At 48.4% G+C, this 21,820-nt stretch overlaps 1 protein-coding gene and 2 long non-coding RNA genes across 15 annotated transcripts in view; 1 reads left to right on the top strand and 2 right to left on the bottom strand.

Moving 5' to 3' along the window:
• Positions 1 to 21,820, top strand: part of LOC144330421 (uncharacterized) — a 117,591-nt gene that overhangs the window by 71,935 nt on the left and 23,836 nt on the right. The gene's annotated exons all lie outside the window — the stretch shown is intronic.
• On the bottom strand, positions 12,905 to 18,354 carry LOC106999575 (uncharacterized). Its single transcript, XR_001446484.3, has 3 exons — positions 15,335 to 18,354; positions 14,589 to 14,727; positions 12,905 to 13,128 (listed from the first exon to the last, which is right to left on the bottom strand). It is a non-coding gene; the product is annotated as an uncharacterized LOC106999575 (long non-coding RNA).
• PPP2R5C (protein phosphatase 2 regulatory subunit B'gamma) overlaps positions 18,426 to 21,820 on the bottom strand; it is a 169,297-nt gene continuing 165,902 nt past the window's right edge. For all 13 annotated transcript variants that reach the window (XM_015144500.3, XM_015144498.3, XM_015144501.3 and 10 more), the window contains one exon: positions 18,426 to 21,251. In XM_015144500.3, coding sequence (XP_014999986.1) covers positions 21,120 to 21,251 — 132 coding nt within the window. In that variant the 3' untranslated portion in view covers positions 18,426 to 21,119. The remainder of the gene's footprint in view (positions 21,252 to 21,820) is intronic.

Raw genomic sequence — 21,820 nt, 5'->3', positions numbered from 1 at the left:
TGGAGTTGTCATGTGCTGAGATGTCTGCAGCTCTCGGTGCACTTTTTTTTTTTTTTCCTTTTTTGAGATGGAGTCTCACTCTGTCGCCCAGGCTGGAGTGCCATGGCATGATCTCGGCTCACTGCACCCTCTACCTCCCTGGTTCAAGCAGTTCTCCTGCCTCAGCCTCCTGAGCAGCTGGGACTACAGATTCACGCCACCACACCCGGCTAATTTTTGTATTTCTTTTTTGGTAGAGATGGGGTTTCACCATGTTGGCCAAGCTGATCTTGAACTCTTGACGCCTCTCGGCCTCCCAAAGTGCCATGATTACAGGTGCGAGCCACCACGCCTGACCAGGATGCACTTTTATTCATTTAGTAATTTCTTCACGGCTTCTGTATCTTTTTCAATATGGAGAATGGTGCTGTTGTGAGCATTCTCGGGCTTGTAGCTGTCATTCTTTTGTGCAAGTACTGGTGGCTAAATTCCTAGAAGCAGAATTGCAGAGTCAAAATGTATGACATTTTAAACATTTTAAATGTTTAGCATTTTAAACATTTTAAACATTACCTAATTACCCTTCCAAAGAGTTGTACAAATCTGCGTAGCCATCAAAATAAACTAAAATGCTGTTTCCTCCCATCTTCCCCACTACCATTGTAATCTCTTGTCCCACCAGGGCTGCTAATTTCTTTTTTTTTTTTTTGTCTTTTTTTTTTCCTTTTTGTGGAGAACGGGGTCTTGCTATATTGCCCAGGCAGGTCTCGAACTCCTGGCTGGGCTCAAGCTATCCTCCTGCCTCTGCCTCCCTAAGAGCTGGGGTTATAGGTGTGAGCCACCACACTCAGCCTCTTTTTTTTTGCTCTGGTTGCCCAGGCTGGAGTGCAATGGCACGATCTTGGCTCACCACAACCTGCACTTCCCGGGTTCAAGTGATTCTTCTGCCTCAGCCTCCCAAGTAGCTGGAATTACAGGCATGTGCCACCATGCCTGGCTAATTTTTGTATTTTTTTTTTTTTTTTTTTTGAGACGGAGTCTCGCTCTGTCACCCAGGCTGGAGTGCAGTGGCCGGATCTCAGCTCACTGCAAGCTCCGCCTCCCGGGTTCACGCCATTCTCCTGCCTCAGCCTCCGGAGTAGCTGGGACTACAGGCTCCCGCCACCTCGCCCGGCTAGTTTTTTGTATTTTTTTTAGTAGAGACGGGGTTTCACCGTGTTAGCCAGGATGGTCTCGATCTCCTGACCTCATGATCCGCCCGTCTCGGCCTCCCAAAGTGCTGGGATTACAGGCTTGAGCCACCGCGCCCGGCCCATTTTTTGTATTTTTAGTAGAGACAGGGTTTCTCCATGTTGGTCACGATGGTCTTGAATTCCTGCCCTCAGGTGATCTGCCCTCCTCAGCCTCCCAAAGTGCTGGGATTACAGGCGTGAGCCACTGCGCCCGGTCAGGGCTGCTAATTTCAGTGGACCCCTTTCCCTCTCAGAGCCTTTGTTTTCTCAGTGTGAAATGGGGATAGGACAATGATAATAATGACAGCAGGTGTTATCTGCTGAGCTTCCTCTGCATGCTTTACATGATCCTCCCGAAGACATACATAGGAATCATTATCTCCTTTCCACGGATGAGAGTACTGAGAGGCAAATGGAGCTGAAATTGCAATTCCACTCTGACATCAGGAAACTTCTTGGCTGGGTGCAGTGGCTCACACCTGTAATCCCAGCACTTTGGGAGGCCAAGGAAGGCGGACTGCTTGAGCTCAGGAGTTTGAGACCAGCCTGGGCAACCTGGCAAAGACCATGTTTCTACAACAAATATAAAAATTAGCTGCGCCTGGTCGCGTCTGCCTGTAGTCCCCCAGGACTACCTCAGGGGCCACATACCCCCTTCATCATATTTGCTCCCTCACCTCCTCTCTCTCTTTCTTTTTTTTTTAGATGGAGTCTTGCTCTGTCGCCCAGGCTGGAGTCAGTGGTGCGATCTGGGCTCATTGCAACCTCTGCCTCCTGGGTTCAAGGAATTGTCCTGCCTCAGCCTCCCAAGTAGCTGGGACTACAGGCACGCACCACCACACCTGGCTAATTTTTGTATTTTTAGTAGAGATGAGGTTTCACCATATTGACCAGGCTGGTCTCAAACTCCTGACCTCATGATCTGCCTGCCTCGACCTCCCAAAGTGTTGGGATTACAGGCATAAGCCACCTCGCCCAGCCCACCTTCTCTCTTATAGATGTATAGATACATTGTCTTTATCTGATCTGATGCCCCGGCACCCTTGATTCCCAGAGTATACCTCCACAAACACGAACCTTCTCCTACTTGACTTTCTTACCGACCTTGTGTCAGGAAATTGACACTGTTAAAAACAATGTGAATTTGGCTGGGCACGGTGGCTCACGCCTGTAATCACAGCACTTTGGGAGGCCGAGGTGGGCAGGTTGCCTGAGGTCAGGTGTTTCAGACCAGCCTGGCCAACATGGTGAAACCCTGTCTCTACTAAAAATACAAAAATTAGCCGGGCATGGTGGCACGCACCTGTAATCCCAGCTACTCAGGAGGCTGAGGTGGGAGGATCACTTGAACCCAGGAGGTGGAGGTTGCAGTAAGCTGAGATTGCGCCACTGCACTCCAGCTTGGTGACAGAGTGAGACTCTGCCTTCAAAACAAAACAAAACAAAAGTGAATCAACATCAGACTCCATTCCATTTTACCAGATACGCACAAAGTCTTCTTTCCCTTCTGTTCTATTCTCTATCCAGAGAATTGCATGGTAATTCCTTGCCATGTCTCCTCAGCCTCCTGGCAGGAACAGCCCCTCAGCCTCACTTTGTCTCTTAGTGTCCTTGACAGTCTATTTTAGTCCGTTTGTGCTGCTATAACAAAATACCACAGACAGGGTCATTTATAAAGAGACCTTTGGCCAGGTGTGGTGGCTCATGCCTGTAATCCCAGCACTTTGGGAGGCTGAGGTGGGCAGATCATGAGGTCAAGAGATCAAGACCATCCTGGCCAACGTGGTGAAACCCTGTCTCTACTAAAAATACAAAAATTGGCTGGGCATGGTGGTGCATGCCTGTAGTCCCAGCTACTTGGGAGGCTGAGGCAGGAGAATCATTTGAACCCGGGAGGCGGAGGTTGTGGTTAGCAGAGATCACACCACTGTAACTCCAGCCTGGGCAACAGAGCGAGTCTCTGTCTCCAAAAAAAAAAAAAAAAAAAGAACAGACCTTGATTGCTCCCAGTTCTGGAGGCTGGAAGTGCAGCATCAGGGCATTGGCAGATTTCTTGTCTGGTGAGGGCCTGGCCCCTGCTTCCAAGATGGTGCCTTGACGGCTGTGCACTCCCACAGGGATGAACTCTGTCCTCACATGGCAAAGGGGTGAAAAGGGCCAAACTCTCTCCATCAAGCCCCTTTATAAGGCCATCAAATCCCGTTCCTGAGAGCAGAGCCCTACGACTCAGTCACCTCCCAGAGGCCACACTTCCCCGTGCTGCTGCCCTAGGGATGACGTTTGTTTTTTTTATTGCCCTTTGTTTTAAAAAATATTTTTTCTACTTTGGGAGGCTGAGGTGGGCAGATCACCTGAGGTGATCACCTGAGAAGTTCAAGATCAGCCTGGCCAACATGGTGAAACCCTGTCTCTACTAAAAATACAAAAAACTGGGCAGACGGTGGCTCACGCCTGTAATCCTAGCACTTTGGGAGGCCGAGACGGGTGGATCACGAGGTCAGGAGATCGAGACCATCCTGGCTAACACGGTGAAACCCCGTCTCTACTAAAAATACAAAAAATTAGCCGGGCGAGGTGGCGGGTGCCTGTAGTCCCAGCTACTACTCGGGAGGCTGAGGCAGGAGAATGGCGTGAGCCAGGGAGGCGGGGCTTGCTGTGAGCCAAGATCGTGCCACTGCACCCCAGCCTGGGCGACAGAGCGAGACCCCGTCTCAGAAAAAAAAAAAAAAAGTCCCGGTGCGGTGGCACACACCTGTAATCTCAGCACTTTGGGAGGCTGAGGCAGGCGGATCACCTGAGATTGGGAGTTCGAGACCAGCCTGACCAACATGGAGAAACCCTGTCTCTTCTAAAAATACACAATTAGCTGACTGTGGTGGCGCATGCGTGCAATCCCAGCTACTCGAGAGGCTGAGGCAGAAGATTTGCTTTAACTCGGGAGGCGGAGGTTGCAGTGAGTCGAGATCGCACCATTGCATTCCAGCCTGGGCGACAAGAGTGAAATTCCGTCTCAAAAAATAAATAAATAAATAAAATAAAATTGTTTTCTTTTAAAGACCAGTGGGATAGTAAGGGATTACATTTCAATATAAAATTTGGAAGGGGCAAAAACGTTGAAAGCATGGCATTATCTTACAGAATACAAACCTTTCTTCTGCGGGCTGGCCCCCCACCTGGGTCCAGGCGATGTGTCCTCATGACCCCATTCTTGGCAAGACAACTGCAGACGTGTGTTCCTGGTGGTGCAGTGCATTGCATCAGGGGGCTCATGTTCTCCTTGCCCACTGCTGCTGATGTTAGCCTCTGTCACCTGGCCAAGGCAGTGTCTGCCAGGTTTCTCCAATGTGAAGTCACCATTCCCCAATTAATTAAATTACTTTATTTACTAGGATCTCGCTCTGTCTCCCAGGCTGTAGTGCAGTGGTGCAGTCATAGCCCACTGCAGCCTTCAACTCCTGGGCTCAAGCAATCCTCAGCCTCCTGAGTAGCTAGGACTACAGGCACTGCCCAGCTAATTTTTTATTTTTAAATTTTTTTTTTGTATTGATAGGGTCTCACTATGTTGTCCAGGCTGGTCTCAAACCCCTGGGCTCAAACGATTCTCCCATCTTGGCCCCTCAAAGTGCTGGGATTACAGGCATGAGCCGCCGTGCCTGGTCCCCACTTTATGTTTGATTGGCATGTTGCAGAGAGAGATTCCACTATCCTACTAATACCTTGTGCCTTATCAGACATCCACCCACCAGCCTTAGCATCTATTGATGAGTCTTGCCTTTATCAACCACCTATGTAGTGGTTGCTATACCATAATGATCTATTTTTTTTTTTTTTTTTTTGAGACGGAGTCTCGCTCTGTCGCCCAGACTGGAGTGCAGTGGCGCGATCTCGGCTCACTGCAAGCTCCGCCTCCCGGGTTCACGCCATTCTCCTGCCTCAGCCTCCCGAGTAGCTGGGACTACAGGCGCCCACAACCGCGCCCGGCTAATTTTTTGTATTTTTAGTAGAGACGGGGTTTCACCGTGGTCTCGATCTCCTGACCTTGTGATCTGCCCGCCTCGGCCTCCCAAAGTGCTGGGATTACAGGCGTGAGCCACTGCGCCCGGCCCATAATGATCTATTTTCATCCTTTTTTTGATATTTATTAATTGGCATTCTATCATAAGGAAGACCTTTCCCTTCTCCCTCATATAGTTTTTTCATTCCTTTATTTACTAGCATGGACTCATGAATCTTATTTTGTTCAGTGGGTTGTAATCTGATAGTCTCATTATTTGTATTGAAACTCAAATTACCCTAGATTTGAAGAGTGGGAGAACCTGCAAATTGGCCCCTGTGTCCTTTTAATATGTCCCCATCATTCTTTGAGTACTTCCTTAATTTCTGGTCCCCCCCCCAAAAAAAAAAGTTCCAGGGTTAACTTGTAGACTCAGCCATCTCTCCAAGGCACTGTGCTATGGTTTGAATATTTGTCACTCCAAAGCTCATGTTGCAGTTTCATCCCCCATGTGGCAGTGTTGAGAGGGGACTGGGTCATGCAGGCTCCGCCCTCAAGAATGGAGAAATATATTCATGGATTCCTGGGTTATCCTGGGACTGGGTCAGGTGGCTTTATAAGAAGAGGAAGAGAGACCTGAGCTGGCACACCCAGCCGCCTCGCCGTGTGATGCCCTGTGCCACCTCAGGGCTCTGCAGAGTCCACACCAGCAAGAAGGCCCTCACCAAATGTGGTCCCTTGACCGTGGACTTCTCAGCCCCCAGAACTGTAGGAAATAAATTCCTTTTCTTTATAAATTACTCAGTTTCAGGTATTCTGCTATAAGCAACAGAAAGGACTAAGACGAACTATGTTTCCTTTTAGTGGAGTACAGAACAGAACAGAATTGAGAGATGAAGTTCTTGGCCCTCAGTGTGCTCAGAGTTGCCAGGGATTGGTGCTTCTAGACCCTCTTAGAAGAGGGCTAGGAAACATATATATGTACAAACGCTTTACATATATACACACAATCTATAATTCTTTTGTTATCTTTGTCTGTATATGTGTGTGTATGTACATGTCCTGAATTTGACTGTTGTTTCTGATTCAGCATCTCCCAGGGATCTTCCTAGCTTCTTCCTGTGTTTGCAAACCCTGTCTCAGTGAAAGATCCAGCTTTTATTTTTCTGATATATGTATTTATTTGCTCAATCAGCGATCAGTGTATTAGAGTTTTCTAGAGAAGCAGAAGCAGTAGGTTATATATTGGTGAATATAAACCAATGGAGAGTTATAATAGGAATTGACTGGTATGATTATGGAAGCCAAGAAGTCCCACAGTATGGCATCTGCAAGCTGGAAACCAGGAAAGCCCATGATGTCATTCAGTCTGAGTTTGAAGGCCTGGGAACTAGGTGAGTCAATGCTATAACTTCCAATTGGAAGTTGAAGGCCCGAGAGATAAGGTGTGGTCACGGGGTGGAGAGAGCGGCCATAGGTATAAATCTCAGAGACTGAAGGTCCAAGAGCTGAGAGTTCCAGCGTCTGAGGGCAGAAGATGGGTGTCCCAGCATCTGGGCCCTCAATGGATTGGATGAGGCCCACCCACATTGCTGAGGGCAGATCTTTACTCAGTCCACTGATTCAAATGCTAATTTCCTCCAGCAATATCTTCACAGACACACCCGGAAACAATGGTTCCCCAACTATGTGGGCATCTCTTAGTCCAGTCAAGTCGACACATAAAATGAACCATCACAATTAGTTTATAGTCACACTTAGTGCCTGTGGGAGACTGAATCCAGGACCTCTGTGGATACCAAAATCACAGCCTACACTTTATCCTGACCAATGTCTGAAAAAGTTTTCATGTATTTCTCTCTTTTTTTTTTGAGGCAGAGTCTCACTCTGTCACCCAGGCTGGAGTACAGTGGCACAATCTCTGCTCACTGCAACCTCCACCTCCCAGGTTCAATCTATTCTCACGCCTCAGCCTCCCAAGTAGCTGGATTACAGGTACCTGCCACCATGCCCAGCTAATTTTTACATGTTTAGTAGAGACAGGGTTTCGCCATGTTGACCAGTCTGGTCTTGAACTCCTTTCCTCAAGCCATCTGCCCACCTCAGCCTCCCAAAGTGTGGGATTACAGGCGTGAGCCACTGTGCCCGGCCTTCATGTATTTTTCTAATTCTGCAGTTCTTTATGGTGGGAGGGTAATTCTGGACTCCCTATGGGCAAAAGCAGGATTCGGCCTTCACATTTTAAAGCATCCGTGCCAGTTGTCTTGTTGAATTTTGCACAGTCTGGATTTGTCTGATTGTTTGATCATGGTAAGGTTCAGATTGAACATTTTTGTTAGGAATAATGTGTAGGCAGTGCTGGGACTCCCCACTGCATTGTATGAGGAGGAGCTAATGTCAGCTTGTCTCCTTATTGTCAATGACAAGCCTGCTCACTTGAGTAAAAGGATATGTTGTATTCCCTTTGTAATATACATTGGATTGTATTTGTTAATTTGCTAAGATTTTGCATCAGTATGCATAAATGAGATTGGTCTGTATTTTCTTTTTGTGTGCAGTCTTTATTGGAGTTTGGTATCATTATATTTGCTTTATTAAAAAAGCAGTTTTCCTTCTTCTTCTATGCTTGGGATCAATTTAAGGAAAATTCATATTATCTGATCTTTAAAGGTTGGTTAAGGCTGGGCGCGGTGGCTCACACCAGTAATCCCAGCACTTTGGGAGGCCGAGGCGGGCGAATCACGAGGTCAGGAGATCCAGACCATCCTGGCTAACACGGTGAAACCCCGTCTCCGCTAAAAATACAAAACAAATTAGCCAGGTGTGGTGGCGGGCGCCTGTAGTCCCAACTACTCGGGAGGCTGAGGCAAGAGAACGGTGTGATGGTGTGAACTGGGAGGCGGAGGTTGCAGTGAGCCCAGATCATGCCACTGGACTCCAGCCTGGGCAAGGGAGGGAGACTCCATCTCCAAAAAAAAAAAAAAAAAAGGATTAGAAAGATTTACCTGTGAAGCCTTTTGTATGTATCTAATTGTCATAAGTAGTTTTTCCTTGTTTTGTTTTTCTTTGCCACTCTGTCAGCCAAACCCTGGCAAATCTTCCAGCCTCCTTCATCTTCAGGTCTTTGAATGCATTCTCTTGCTTGGGGCATTCTCTGCTTTCATCAGGGGAAGCCCAGTGGGGAGCCTCCCTGCAGTGCCCTAGCCTCTCCCCACTGCGATGCCGGCTTCCTGCCATGGAGCCTGACTCACTGGACTGTCTCAGGACATGGAAACTGGGGCGTCTGCATTGGGTTCACCGCTGTCATTGCTTGGCACGCTCCATAGACATTGGGATGAGCGAATGTCCTCCCACGGTTCTGCCCCCTTCAGGCACAGTCACTACGGGGTGTGCATCCTGCTCTTCACGTCTCATTCACTTCACAAGCTGAGCAAGCTGTCCCGTCTGCACCAGGGATGGAGCTGGGCACTGGGGCCACCTCCATGAAAAAGCAGAGGAGCTCCCTGCCTTGTGGCGGAGGCCCTCTACTAAGAAATAAATGAAATTACAAATTGTACCAGGGCTCTGATGAAAATAGGGTGCCCTGATAGAGAGTAAGGGGATGGGGGATTCCCAATTTCAGGAGGGTGGTCAGAGAAAGCCCCTTTCGAGAGAAACCATTGCATTTTAGACCTGCCGTTGAAAACAGTCAGCGCCATCACTTTGGGAGCTAGAAGTAGGAAGTGACAGTGACAGCGTGTGTGAAGGCCCTGGGGCAGGAAGGAGGTTGGTGGGTGAGAAGCAGAAATCAACGATGGACCAGTGGGAGCACGGCTGGCCATGGCTGCAGAGGTCAGCGTGGGGAGGGACTCAGGCTTTATTTAAGTGCCATGTGAAGCCACTCGAGGGTTTTAAGCAAGAGGGCGACGTGATCTCTATTTTAACATGTCCTGGAGAGAAAGCTGTCACTGCAGACTAGGGAAGGGGCGGGGCCGGGGCAGGAGAGAAAGGCTAGGCTAAGGTGCAGTCTCTAGGATCTAAGAATCCTAGGAAGGGAAGAATCATGGCCAACCTCCGGGTTTCTGGCTTGGTGAGTCTGCTGGGTGGTGATGTCAGTTCCTGAGGTGAAGAAGATCACAGGGACTGGGCCGGGGGCGGGTGGGCAGGTGTGACCCATGCTGCTAGCACTGACCCCTCTATGCTGTGGGTGTCCGCTCTGTCTACCAAGAGGGTGATACTGTCCAGGGCATACTGAGTCCCCAGTGCCCACATGTGCCACCCCACAGATACCTGTTGATTGAAATTCTTTTCACTGTCTTCATTTGGGTCAAATCCTCACCAAGGGGGTTGGATTTGATTTTTTCTTCTTCTTTTTTTGAGACAAGTTCTCACTCTGTCGCCTAGGCTGGAGTGCAGTGGCGCAATCTTGGCTCACTGCAGCCTTGATTTCCCAGGCTCAGGTGTTCCTCCCACCTCAGCCTCCTGCGTAGCTGGGACTACAGGTATGTGCCACCATGCCTGGCTAATTTTTATGTATTTTTTTGTAGATACAGGCTTTTACCATGTTGCCCAAGCTGGTCTCAAATTCCCGGGCTCAAGGGATCTGCCCATCTTGGCCTCCCAAAGTGCTGGGGTTACAGGCATGAGCCACCATGCCCAGCCGGATTTGAGTTTTGACACCCTAGTTTTTCAAGGTCAACTGGTGGAAAACATGGGTACTTCTTATTTTTTAAAAAAAATTATGTATTTTTTTTATTTAAAGAGACAGGGTCTTGCCATGTTGGCCAGGTTGGTCTTGAACTCCTGGCCTCAAGCAATCGACCCACCCTGGCCTCCTAAAGTGTTAGGATTACTAGCTGTGAGCCACCAAGCCTGGCTACTTCTTATTTATTCTAGGGCACTTTTTTAAAAGTAGAAAATGTGTGACTATACATGACAGAGCATTTCTGGTACATCCTGTATGGCAGACTGAAGATGATTCCAAAGATCTTTTCTCAAGTATTCTGAGAAATTTAGCTTTTTTTTTTTTTTTTCTTGAGATGGAGTCTTGCTCTGTCGCCCACGCTGGAGTGCAGTGGCGCGATCTCAGCTCACTGAAACCTCTGCCTCCCGGGTTCAAGTGATTCTCCTGTCTCAGCCTCCCGAGTAGCTGGGACTACAGGTGTCTGCCACCACGCCCAGCTAATTTTTGTATTTTTAGTAGAGACGGGGTTTCACCATGTTGGCCAGGATGGTCTCGATCTCTTGACCTTGTGATATGTCCACCTTGGCCTCCCAAAGTGCTGGGATTATAGGCATGAGGTACCATGCCCGGCCAAAATTTAGCTTTTTAATACGGGAAATATTTTCTATGTAAGAAATATCTGAATTTTTACTTGGTAAAGTAAAACATTTCTATATGAGATCCATTGCCTGTCTCAAATAAATCTTTCAAATGTGCATTTTCCTAGACTTTCAAAAAATTCACAACCTAGAAAGAAACCAAATGGTAGTCAAGATAAAGTACTACCCGCCAACATACAACTTGGTGAGTTTTTTTTTGGAGATGCAGTCTTACTATGTCACCTAGGCTGGAGTGCAGTGGCACAATCTCAGCTCACTGAAACCTCTGTCTCCAGTGATTGTCCTGCCTCAGCCTCCCGAGTAGCTGGGACTACCGGGGTGTACCACCATGCCCAGATAATTTTTTATATAGTAGAGACAGGGTTTCACCATGTTGGCCAGGGTGGTTTCAAACTCCTGATCTCAAGTGATCCACCTGCCTTGGCCTCCCAAAGTGCGGGGATTACAGGCATGAGCCACCACGCCCAGCTAACTCTGTGAGATCTTAGCAGATACACAACAGGGGCTGGCTCACCAGTTATGGGGCTTTCCTTTCTCTATTTCATTTTCTGTAAAACCAGGGTTTGAACTAGACTGGGGTTCCTAGAAATTGGGATTTCATAGGTCTGGAAGCTGGTCAGCATTATCGTACTATTTAAATTTTAAAATGGTATTGCCAATTTTTTTCAAGTGGAGAATTATAAAAGACACTAGTATTTACACTTGCCATTTCCAAAGGTATATTTCCGTATTTACACTTGCCATTTCCAAAGGTATATTTCCATGCTAAAAGTGGAGGAAGAGCATGTCAGAAAAAGGATCCTTCTTCAAATTGAGTTTCCAGAGGAACCATTCCATTGCTCTTTTCTCTTGTTTTGTTTTTGAGTCAGGGTCTTGCTCTGTCATCTAGGCTGAAGTGCATGGCTCAATGAAGCCTCAGTCTCCTGGGCTCAAGTGACCCCACCTCAAGCCTCTCATATGGCTGGGACTACAGGCAGGCGTCACCACACCCAGCTAATTTTTTTTTTTTTTGGTAGTGACAGGGTCAGTGTCACTATGTTGCCCAGGCTGGTCTTGAACCCCTAGGCTCCAGCTATCTTCCCACCTAAGCCTCCCAGAGTGCTGGGATGACAGGTGTGAGCCACCTCACCCAGCCGTCTTTTCTCTTGTTTTGATGAGGACATAGAAACACTGTCGTGCCCGGGGGCAGGTGTGCAGACTGGCTGTAGGGACCCTGGCAACCACCAGGTCCTCCTGGTCATCAGAAACCCAACACTGGTTCCAGGGTCAACTTTGGTGGAGCAGATTTAGGGTCTCACCGCGGTACCATATTGACACAAGTGTGGGGCCAGGAGCTGAAAGATTGGGGTCTGCCTGACACTGTTGCTGTGCTAACTAGTGTGGAGGGTATTGGGGTTCAGTGGTCCTGGCTGTCCTCACTCATAAAGCCACGGGCTGCCTAACACGGCCGTGAGGCCTCCTCCCACCCTGAGCTCCTCATGGCGAGATGGAGTCGCGCCGGCCTCTAGGCTGGAGACTCCCACCCCGAGCTCCTCATGGCGAGATGGAGTCGCGCCGGTCTCCAGGCTGGAGAAAGCAGCTAGGGAGAGCGGCAGTCATGGTTGCTTTCCTCATCCTCAGCTGGGGCAGGGGGGCCGCGGGTGTTTTGTTACGAATGAGTGAATGCAGTCACAGAAGTTTCTTCTGCCTGAGATTTTTGCCCTCCAGAGACTCTGCTGGGCTTTCACCTTGCTGGAGAGCTCATTCAGGAAGACTCAGGCTCTTGGGTTCCCTGAAAACCTGCCACTCCCCTACAATTTTTTTTTTTTTTTTTTTTGAGATGAAGTCTCCCTCTGTGACCCAGGCTGGAGTGAAGTGGCGCGATCTCGGCTTGCTACAACCTCCACCTCCCGAGTTCAAGTGATTCTCCTGCTTCAGCCTCCTGAGTAGCTGGGATTACAGGTGTGCACCACCACACCTAGCTACATTTTTATTTTTATTTTTTTTTGAGACGGACTCTTGCTCTGTCACCCAGGCTGGAGTGCAATGGCGCGATCTCACCTCACTGCAACCTCTGCCTCCCAGGTTCAGGCAATTCTCCTTCCTCAGCCTCCTGAGTAACTGGGATTACAGGCTCCCACCACCACACCTGGTTAATTCGTTTGTATTTTTAGTAGAGATGAGGTTTCACTGTGTTGGCCAGGATGGTCTCAAACTCTTAACCCAAAGTGATCCGTCCACCTCGGCCTCCCAAAGTGCTGGGATTACAGGCGTGAGCCACGGCGCCTGGCCCCCACTCCCCTACTTATTGCCAATTAGACCATACAAGATGCTTAGCCAGCGATGGACACGCTTACCACACATTCACACTCTAAGTTGAGGGGGGGAAATAAAGCTAGGTATACCCATATGTATTTAATGTTGATATAAAAGAACGCTCATCTCCAAGCCACTTCAAGGTACGGGATTGTTTTATCTCTGAGTTACGGGGAGTGGTTCACATTCTGAAGGCAGGTTCTATTCCTTCTCCTCTGCAAGTTATTCTCACTCTGGAAGCCTCTCCTTTCTCAGATTCACTGGAAAGCAGACATCGCCATTTAGCTGGGAAGTCCCTTCTTCTTGCTGTGTAGCGGGAAGAGCTTTGAGTTAGGGAGGTCCTGGGTTGACTGTGGGACCCCCACATTGCCCTTAGCTACCTCGGCCCAGCAGATGAGCCTCTGTACTCCGGTTCCTCCTGTGGGGAGGACAGCTGTTCAGGAAAGGTTCAACCTTGTCCAAAGAGAGGTCTGGCCTTTTCCCCAGCTTTGCAGCAGCCGAGAGGCCCTTGGCATGCTGTGCCCGGTGAGAGCGCCTTTGTCTAGCCGGGGGCCTTGGGCCCTGCTGGCCAGTCTAGGCAAACGACATGATTTATGCTGGGGGTCTCGGGCCACACAGGATGGCTCCACCTCTGGAGGGGCTGGACACCGAGGCCACCATGTACACATGATAAACCCCCAGTAAAACGGTGGACGCCAATGCTCAGGCGAGCTTCCCTGGTGGGCGATACTCCACGCGAGCTGGTGCACACCGTCACCGGGAGAAGCCAGTGCGCCGCGGGGCTCCACGGGGAGAGGACGGCTGGCAGCTCTGACGTCTCCTGGACAGCCCTGCCCTGTGCATCTTGTCCTGTTCCTGATTTTCATCAGTGTCTGCTCACTGGCATAATTGTAGCCATGTGTCCGACAGCTCTACTCACCCCTGTGAGTCCTCAGAGGGAACTCTTGAGCCTGGGAGTGGTCGGAGACTCCGGGGGGGCCCCATGTCCCTCCTCTGCCCCTCATGCCAGTCTCACACCGACCTCTGGGCCTTTAATTATGATGTCAATTTTCCGTAGCAGGCTTTTTATTCTAGTCTGTTTGAAACCCACAAAGAAGCAATCCCGAAGGAAGAAACCTCCAGGTTTCCTGGCAAAGCGTTTACTAGAGAATCACCTGGGCTCTGACAGCACTGGAAACAAGGCGGCTTCTCACAAGTCCTCTGACAGCAACAGGTGATATGCGTGACTGTTTCCTTTAGCTCAAGCCCTGGGGTCAGCCTCAGTTTTGTGGGCTGTGGGGCCACGTGGGTCTAAAGAGGCTCCAGCCTCAGCATGGATTCCTGTTTGAAAGGAGGAGGTGACCCTGCTCCGAGCCTCAGGCGTGGCGCTCACTCTGGGGGTCGCTCCTTGATTGAGGACCCGTTTTCTTTTTTTTTTTTTTTTGAGACAGAGTCTTGTTCTGTCGCCCAGGCTGGAGTGCAGTGGCGGGATCTCAGCTCACTGCAAGCTCCGCCTCCCGGGTTCACGCCGTTCTCCTGCCTCAGCCTCCCGAGTAGCTGGGACTACAGGCGCCCGCCACCTCGCCCGGCTAGTTTTTGTATTTTTAGTAGAGACGGGGTTTCACCGTGTTAGCCGGGATGGTCTCGATCTTCTGACTTCGTGATGCGCACACCTCGGCCTCCCAAAGTGCTGGGATTACAGGTGTGAGCCACCGCGCCCCGCCGATTGAGGACCCATTTTCAACAGGCATCTAAACACCCAAGAAGTACCCGGTGGACGGACTCACCTGCGTTGCATTAGACGTGGACGCTCCAGCTTAGGGCAGCGCACAGAGGGGAACCCAAGGGAGAGTCAGCAGGGGGCTCGGCAGCAGGAAGGGAGCCTTGTTTTGGAGGCAGAAATGAAGACAGATGAGGTCACCACACCTGAGAAAGGGAGGGAGGGAGGAGCCGGGGAGAATGTCAGCCTTTGACTTCTCCATGTTATGCTTCAGCGCCAGGATCCGGCCTAATCTTTCCCCTTGCTTGGCACCCTCTCTGATCCATATTCTGATTCGGGGGTGGCAGGTGTGTGTGCGACGCTTCTGGGAGGCAGAAGCACCTGAGCAGCGCTGTTGGCTGTAAAGTGCTCATTTAGCATCTCTGGGGCTCCCGGGCACTGATTCTCCTCATTCCCCCTCCACTCGTCTTTTTCCATCACAGCTGTGCTGCATGTTTGTTCACCAACAGTATGTTACTGGTTGCTTTTATTACAGAAATTAAGAAGACAGGTCAAAAAACTCTTGGATTGCCAGGTATGGTGGCACAGGCCTGTGGTCCCAGCTACTTGGGAGGCTGAGGCAGGAGGATCGCTTGAGCCCAGGAGTCTGAGTCCAGCCTGGGCAACAAGACCCTATCTCTAAAAAACACAAAAGGTCCCAAAACATAAACAAAAACCCCTCTTGGATTGGCCAGTAATCCATTTGTTACATATTAGCCTATAAAAATACACAAATCAGTACACCTGGGCCAGCCCCAGCTTATATTTATTTACCTGTGTATTTCTAGAAGCCCCTCAAGGCAACCACCCTACACCAGACATGAGCAGGAAGACCTGTAAGTAGGAAAATAGGAATTCTAGAGATTATAGAGTTATGTGGCCCGCACCCCCACCCCCAAGTTCTGTGGAATTTACATCATGCTTTTTATACGAAGCAGAAAGTCTTATGAGAGTAGGGACACTTGGCTTCCAGTCAGTGTGGGCCCATCTCTGCACCTCTAGGTCTGTTCCCTTCTCTAAAAAAGGAGCTGAATTAAGCTTAGTGCATTTCAAACTTTTTGACAGTGGAATCCATTTTTTTTTTCCTCCAAATGAAATCTTATATAAAACTACATATTAAATAAGAGCTGAACCTTTGATAATTTTATAGGTTCACATTAGTAATATAATGAGAATAGAGGCTAATGTGTTGGTGGTCTCCAAAGTGCTGAAATTTAGCATGTTTGTTTACAAAAATGCTGATGTTTTATAAAATCTAAACTTACATAAAAACAAAAGCCTCGGGCTGGGCACGGTGGCTCATGCCCGTAATCCCAGCACTTTGGGAGGCCGAAGCAGGTGGATCACAAGGTCATGAGTTCGAGACCAGCCTGGCCAACATGGTGAAACCCGTCTCTACTAAAAATATAAAATTAGCTGGGTGTGGTGGTGGGCGCCTGTAATCCCAGTTACTCCGGAGGCCGAGACAGGAGAATTGCTTAAACCCAGGAGGCAGGGTTACAGTGAGCTGAGGTCGTGCCACTGCACTCCAGCCTGGGTCACACAGTGAGACTCTGTCTCAAAAACAAAACAAGACAAAACAAACAAACAAAAAAAATAGCCTCTGAGGAAGGGGAGCCACTGGACTAGAATCAAGCTCTTCTGGTTCTGGGGTCAAGTACACCGTCAGAGCCCGCAGCCGTCACAGCAGTCCCTTGACACTGTCTCCATAGGGGCTGCTTCCCCAGTGCAACGTCGGGGCTAAGCACGGGCTCTGGGTGGCCCTGGGTATCTCCATGGGGCAATGGTTGTGAAGGACAGACCCTGGGGTCCATGACTGTGGTTACCCCTCGACCTTGCAGGGCCCGGGGTTCTCCCCAGTGTCAAGTGGTGGTGAATGCAGATGCAAGGGTTTCACCTGGAGTTCAGGATGAGAAGAAAACACTTTTTTCCTGAGGAAGGTGAGCCCCCACGCCCCACTCCCCCTCCTGCCTTGGGAGATCATCTCCTGAAGCTCGCTGTGTGGGCTGCAGACTGGCACCAGTAGCTATGCATGTACCTAACAATGCCACATGTTGGACACCGCATCTCGCGCCCTGTAGTTCAACCATGTATAGCCAATCACTCATCAAGAGTTTCTGTCAACCAGCGAGAACTCCTGAAAAACAACCTGAGTAACTGCCCCCTTCCCGATCTGTCCTTTCTCTTTTAAATGCTGAAGCCTCTTTTTCTCCCCCAGAGCATTTCTCAAGGCAGCTTGCAAGTGTTTCCCAGGCTGCAGCTCTCGACCTTGGCCCAAATAAGCTCTCTCCCTGTATCTTCTTTTTGAGACAAGGTCTTGCTTGCTCTGTTGCCCAGGCTGGCATGCAGTAGTGAGATGATGACCCACTGCAGTCTCAACCTGTTGGGCTCAAGTGGTCCTCCCACCTCAGCCTCCTGAGTAGCTGGGATGACAGACATGAGCCGTGGGGCCTGGCCTCTCCCTGAATTGTCTCAGTTTCTTCCTTTAGGTTGACAATACTGTAACTTCACACTGTCCACCTGGGGGTGTTCCTACTGCCTGACATCGTGCTGCGAGCATGTCCCCAGGCCCTCACCTGTGTTCACCATCACCCATGACGCTGCCCATCTAGAAGGCATTTCCACCATGTAATGTGATGGTCGGGGCTTGGACCCCAGGCCACACTGCTTGGGTAGCAACCTGGCTCCACTCAGTATTTGCGTGACCTCGGGCAAGTGACTTCACCTTTGTGTGCCTCAGTTTCCTCATTTGTGAATGAGGATAAGAGTAGTAAATTATTTGGTGGGTTGTGAGAAGTAAGTAAATTAACCCAGGGAAATGAGGCACCCACCACAGCTCCTGGCATAAAGGCAGTGGTAAGAAATACGAGTTCTCCTTGTCATTACTGCTGATGGCTGCTGCCAACCCTCACAGGAGACACGAAGCCAGTCGTTTTGCCTTTATGCTTCTTGCTACCCCCAAATAGCAGCCGCGTGCAGCTGGGCTGGAATCGCAGCATGCCTCTGTGAGTGAGTCCTCTCGAACTCTTGTGCTGCAGGAAGTTACTAAACACCAGGTTTCCTGCAGTGTTAAGATGGGGGATAAGGACCGCAGCGGGCAAACATCTAGTCTGTGGAACACTGATCTGGGTAGCGGCGCAGGATGTGGAGTCTTCTGGCTGGCGTGCCCACTTTTAGGTGGAAGTGGAGCAGCAAAGTTACTGGACCCTTGGGCCGAAGACCACACTCTGCCTGGGTCGCAGCCTCGTCCATGTGCCCCAGCCGCAGAGTGACGGCGTCTGCACCTCTGTCAGTGCGAAGGCAGCACAGACACCACTGGGGAGAGAAGGAAGCTAAGGACAAAGCCTGCCCTCCCACGCCAGCCGGCGTGCTGACCACACGCAGCTATGGAGAGGTGAGGTAATAACCACAACACGAGGAGGTAACACTTTAGTCCTGTTTCCATGGGCTTCTCGCGAGAGCATCAGCGAGGATAACGCTCTCTCCATTGAGGAGGTGGGTGAACTAGGATCCCAAATTCATACTTCCAGCAATTCCCTATTTTCAAGACTTTCATTTCTATAAATTGTATTGATTCACCTTTTCCTACTCAAATAAGCCCCAAAACCCAAACCAAACCAAGAGGTGGTCTATAAAAAGGCACACTGCCTTTTCCACTAAGTAAAAAATCAGCGGATAGACTTAGCTTTGAACAGCTGTGGCTAGCAGCTGGTGCAGTCAGCGCTCCCGGCGGGCTGGGTGGAGATGGCCGGGCCCTCCGCAGTCAGCGTCCCTGTGTGCGGGCGGCCCTGACCTAACGGGAACCCGATCACGTCAGAGCCAGCTTGCCCAACACCATGGCTAAATTTAGTTTCATGATGAGCAATAAAATTCACATGTTCTTTATTTCGTCCATATGATACACCGTCTCTTAGTTTTTGAAAATTAGATAAAAGAGCATATTAAATGGCAGGTGTCTGAAGTTTCTCTTCATAAACAAGGTCAAAACAAAAAGTTCTGAATTACAAAATGTTAGAAAATATGTCGGTACTTAACATTTCACTAATGCATAAAGTTACAGGTATTTTCTAAAGAAAAATAATTGTGCCACTTACCTATATTTGCTGTTTCTATGAATTTTTTTATTCTGTACATAGGACATTTTGTACAAAATATGAAGTCTACATTTTTATTACTTATTACCATAAAACAAAGATACAATGTATGTACAATATTAAAAGGAAGCCATACTAAAGCCACACTAAAAAGACACTTGGAATAGTGACATTTCTGATGTACAGATACATTCTGGAAAGAGTGAAGATGCCAAACGCAGAACTTTATGAAGAAAAACAGTCACCGGTTTATTTTCAATGTAATACTTTTGAAATCAGTTTGGTACAGAATAAACAGTCTCTATACAATGATATGTAAGCTGACAATTAGCACAGGAGTCCAAGTACTAACTAGGGAACCTTTAGGAGGCCAGAATATTAAGTAATACTCTTGCCAAAGAAAATTGGTTTCTTTTATTTTTCTTTTTGGTGAGTGTTTGTCTTCAATAAAGAGCAGAAAGAAAACCTAGACAAAAAGATGTTCTTACACACTGAGCTTTACACAGTCAACCAAACATTGATATTTTGCTTTTTCCCTAGGGCGAAAAGAGAGTCTTCCCAGAAACCTCTCTCACAAACATACTGAACATCCAAAATCAAGGATATTTGAGAATCTATCAGCTAAAGACGGAAGTTCAAACAATGGTATATCAAAATACATAAGACGCTGCTTTATACAATAAAAAGCACCCTTTTTCCCTCAAAAGGAGAAGGCATCAAAACTGTTTTTTTGAATGATAAGTTTTCAGAATGGTAAAATGGAGAGATACTCGTCAAGTTTCTCAGGAAGTGTTCATCTCACAAAGTGGACTTGTCCACTTTTAGCTGGGGCAGTCTTCGCATTTCATACCTGCACTTGCTCTTAACACAAGAAGTCCCCTCCCCCCAGGTGATTTTCCTCCAAGACACGAGGACAGAAGCATTGCCAGTGGCTTGAAATGACAGCAGTGGGCAGCAGGCACTAGAGCTGCACAAGGAGCAATGTCTGCTTCTCACAATCTTTAAAAGGATACCCGAGACCTCGATGAAAAACCAGATCCTAAAAAAAAGCCAGATTTTGTCTTTTATGCATCAAGACACTTAACATTAAGTTATATAATCTTATGCCAGAGATGAAAGAAACTAGAATCACGTGTTTAGAATAGCAGTACACATCTCAAGTAGCTTTCAAGCAGGATAAATAAGTCAAAATACTGGCCACCCTGAGAGAAATAAAGAATAGACAAAGCACTAAGTTTAAAGATTTTTCTCCTTGTGCTATTCCATCTAAAAAAGCTCAGTACATGCAAGGAAGTCTGTGGAATACATAGCAGCATTTGAAGACCGATGAAAACTCAGACACTGTATTTTCCTTACGAGGTGTTGATAATGTGAGCTCTTTGCAACAGAAAGAGCCCCACTGAACATCATCCTCGCTGGTGCCTCCTCCAAGCTCTCAGAACCGCGTTGCAGCCTTTGGGGAAGGCAGCGGCACTGCCGGTCCCGTGCAACGCTGTTGTGTTACTTTACGCTCAAAGACAGCTGCAGTTTGCGTTAGGCTAAGAACTGGCTTAACTCAAAATGATTTGGCTCTAACTTTCCATCACATGTGGAATTCTTAGAGACTATAATTTTATGAATTCAAGAGCCTTGTTGAAGGGCAACAATGTTTAAGTTGATGGAAATGAAATCTGCAAATAACAATATGAACACATAATTTTTAAACTCCAATTTCTGTCAAGGTAGACAGAGCAAGCTCTTTTAAGATAAATTTCAGAGCAATCTCTTTTAAAATAAATTTCTTCTACAAGCTTACTCCTGGAATCCTGGAGTACCACAGACTTGGAAATATGGCTTTAGGTACACACAAGAGAAGGAGACACGGTATTCATGTCACTCATCAAAGTGAAGAGACCCCTTAGAAAATACCAGCGGTTGAGGATTGTCATTTTCCCAGTACGTTGTGTGAGAACTCGAAAGCAAAGAGCCATTTCACTGAGATTGAAAAACAAACAAACGAGAACTGCTGGCGTAACAATCGCGTGGAAACCATTTCAAAGGCTGTAAAGTCTTAAAAAATAGGTCATACTTTTTAAAGTGTTCCTTTGATTTGGAAAACATTGACGTTATCACAGAACCACCTATGTTAAAAGATCCTAAGTTGCATTTGGGAGAACATGAAGATGAAGGGCAGGGTGCTTTCCTATAGCTCTGACTTTGTGAAATAGTCTGACGTGGACTATGCTGGGGTGGCGACGACACTGTGAGGACACCGTCGTCAACCCGTGGCTCTGCCAGCGGGCTCTGGGAAGTCACCATTGTTTGAACTCCTAATCTCGCGCTGAGGCGGACGCACGTTATTGCCTACAGAACGGGGTCCAAGAAAGCTTTGAGTGTAACTGATTGGTATGGCACAGAAAGTATGTATTTTCTACAGAATCCAGAAAAGAACTGGCGGGCCCAGCCCCGATGCGGCACCCCGGAGGCTAGCGGCCGTCCTGGGAGGCCAGCTCATCAGCCCTGCAGTGAGCTTCCAAGGCTTTCTTGGTGTGGGGGTCCTGAGGCAGCTCGGACTTGCGGCGTGCAAGAGGACGGTCCTTCTTCGGATCTTTCTGTGCCTGGAATTAGAAATGCAATGGTGTTGGCTACAAACTAAGCTATCTGAAAAGCAAGCTTACTTCTGAGGTGGAAGTCAAAGGATAACCTCGAGGCACGTGTGCCTCACCCACTCACTGTTGGCACCCTGGCCACAGGGAAACGGCGTATGTCTTATCATGGAAATTCGCCAAAAATGTCTTGCTACTAAAAATCGTGACTCGTGTGAGGGCCTGTGTGTTCAATACTGGCGTTTTGGTCTTCTGAAATGTGCAGTGCTTATACAAAGGACTCAGTACCTCTAATTTGCATATTTCATGCATTTTAGTAAATCTCATAAGTAACCTATTTCATAAATGTCATTAAAGCCGTTTCATCGGCATGTCCCCTACAGAAGCATTTCAAGAAGTAGAAATTTCCGGCTGGGCGCGGTCACTCACGCCTGTAATCCCAGCACTTTGGGAGGCCGAGGCGGGTGGATCACGAGGTCAAGAGTTCGAGACCAGCCTGACCAACACAGAGAAACCTCGTCTCTACCAAAAATACAAAAATTAGCTGGGTGTAGTGGTGCATGCCTGTAATCCCAGCTACT

Source organism: Macaca mulatta, chromosome 7 (assembly GCF_049350105.2).
Source record: "Macaca mulatta isolate MMU2019108-1 chromosome 7, T2T-MMU8v2.0, whole genome shotgun sequence".
In the NCBI taxonomy this organism is placed as follows: Eukaryota; Metazoa; Chordata; class Mammalia; order Primates; family Cercopithecidae; genus Macaca; species Macaca mulatta.
Note: the sequence above shows the minus strand (reverse complement) of the source record. Positions and strands in the feature narration are given on the sequence as shown.